Here is a 1,648-nt window from a genome sequence, read left to right as displayed (position 1 = left end):
CCACCACCTCCCTGACAGCAGATCAGTCATAGATGTGGAGCTGAGGCTAGGATAGATGGCCTAGGTCCCCGGATGAGGAAGAATGCATTGGAGAATGAAACAATAGAGTCCAGGATCAACASTGTGRATGAAAACACATTTGGGGATTCGTCATGAGAACGGTAACTAGTTCTGACATTGGAATGCAGTCAGTACCAGCACACACACATCTGCCCTTCTGTTTGCTATGTGTGTGGCTCCTCTCTCTCACTCCTCTTCCTACTGTTTTTCTAATCTAATTTTCCTCTTTGTCACCCCTCTCTCCCTCTCTCCATCCAACCCGCAGGAGTTGAAGAACAAGGTGACCCAGCTGCTCCCCCTGCTGCCGGTGTTGGAGCAGTACAAGACGGATGCCCGTCAAATCAGCCGGGTGAGGGAGGAGGTGAGGAACCTGTCGCTGGTGCTCATGGCCATCCAGGAGGAGATGGGAGCCTACGACTACGAGGAGCTGAGACACAGGGTCCTGCTGCTGGAGACCAGGCTCCACTCCTGCATGCAGAAACTGGGTGAGGAGAGCGGAGGGGAGGGGAGGGGGGGTATCTGTGGAGGCCCATAAATATCCATAAAGGTGAAGATCCAGGATGACAGTATACTGATAGAAAAATTCTGACATCCTAACAGCATTGAATGTCTTCTGGCTTGTCATGGACTACTCTACTATGACTGGTTAGATGTAGTCTTCGTGTACATAATACTGTGAGGGCTATTCCCATTGACTAGGCAATGTAAGAAAAACCTAATACAGATCATTTGGAATATGATCATACTAAACGTATTTTTTCACAACCTGAGATGCTGTTGGATTTAGAATAAAGGACGTACTGTTRTTCTCAATGAATAGTCAAGCAGTGCTCTCTGAAAACACTTGTAAAAACCAGAGTTCATAGGATGCCACCTTTCCACCAGAGTACTATCACTAAGAGCAATGTGAAATGTAGCTACAGTAGCTGAGACGCAGGCTATTAATGGTCAACATTCTAGTGATGTTCAGGTTCAGTGTTAAGCTGGATAAATGATCCAGTAATGGCCTAGAGATGCCCAGATAAATGACCAGTAATGAGCCTATGAGATGCCAGATAAATGATCCATAATGGCCTACGGAGATGCCAGATAAATGATCCAGTAATGGCTAGAGACTGCCATGATAAATGATCCAGTAATGGCCTAGAGAATGCCTGGATAAAATGACCAGTAATGGCCTAGAGATGCCGCAGAAAATTGATTCATAATGGCCTAGAGATGGCCCCGGATAAATGATCCAGTAATAGACGCTAGAGATGCCCATGATAAATGATCCAGTACATGGCCTAGAGATGCCCCAGATAAATGATCCAAGTAATGCCTAGAGGATGCCTGGATAAATAGAATGACCTAGGATCTGAATATGACAGTAATGACCTAAGCGGAAGATACCGTATCGCGAAGCCGGATAAATGATCCAGTAATGGACCTAGAGATGCCATATAAATAATCCAGTAATGCCTAGAGATGCCTGGAAATATCCACATGAGCTAGGTCCCAGTAAATCAGTAGGCCTAAGATCCAGAATAAATGATCCAGTAATGCCTAGAGATGCCCAGATAAATGATCCAGTTAAATGGCCTAGAGA

The 1,648-nt window shown here is 45.5% G+C and overlaps 1 protein-coding gene across 1 annotated transcript in view; it reads left to right on the top strand.

Annotated features, from left to right (window-relative positions):
* The window catches only part of LOC111980100 (noelin-2), a 49,673-nt gene that overhangs the window by 43,657 nt on the left and 4,368 nt on the right, over positions 1-1,648 (top strand). The window contains 1 exon segment of the mRNA XM_070449786.1: positions 326-545. Within this exon segment, the coding sequence (XP_070305887.1) occupies positions 326-545 (220 nt within the window).

Source organism: Salvelinus sp. IW2-2015, linkage group LG20 (genome assembly GCF_002910315.2).
Source record: "Salvelinus sp. IW2-2015 linkage group LG20, ASM291031v2, whole genome shotgun sequence".
NCBI classification, from domain to species: domain Eukaryota; kingdom Metazoa; phylum Chordata; class Actinopteri; order Salmoniformes; family Salmonidae; genus Salvelinus; species Salvelinus sp. IW2-2015.
Note: the sequence above shows the minus strand (reverse complement) of the source record. Positions and strands in the feature narration are given on the sequence as shown.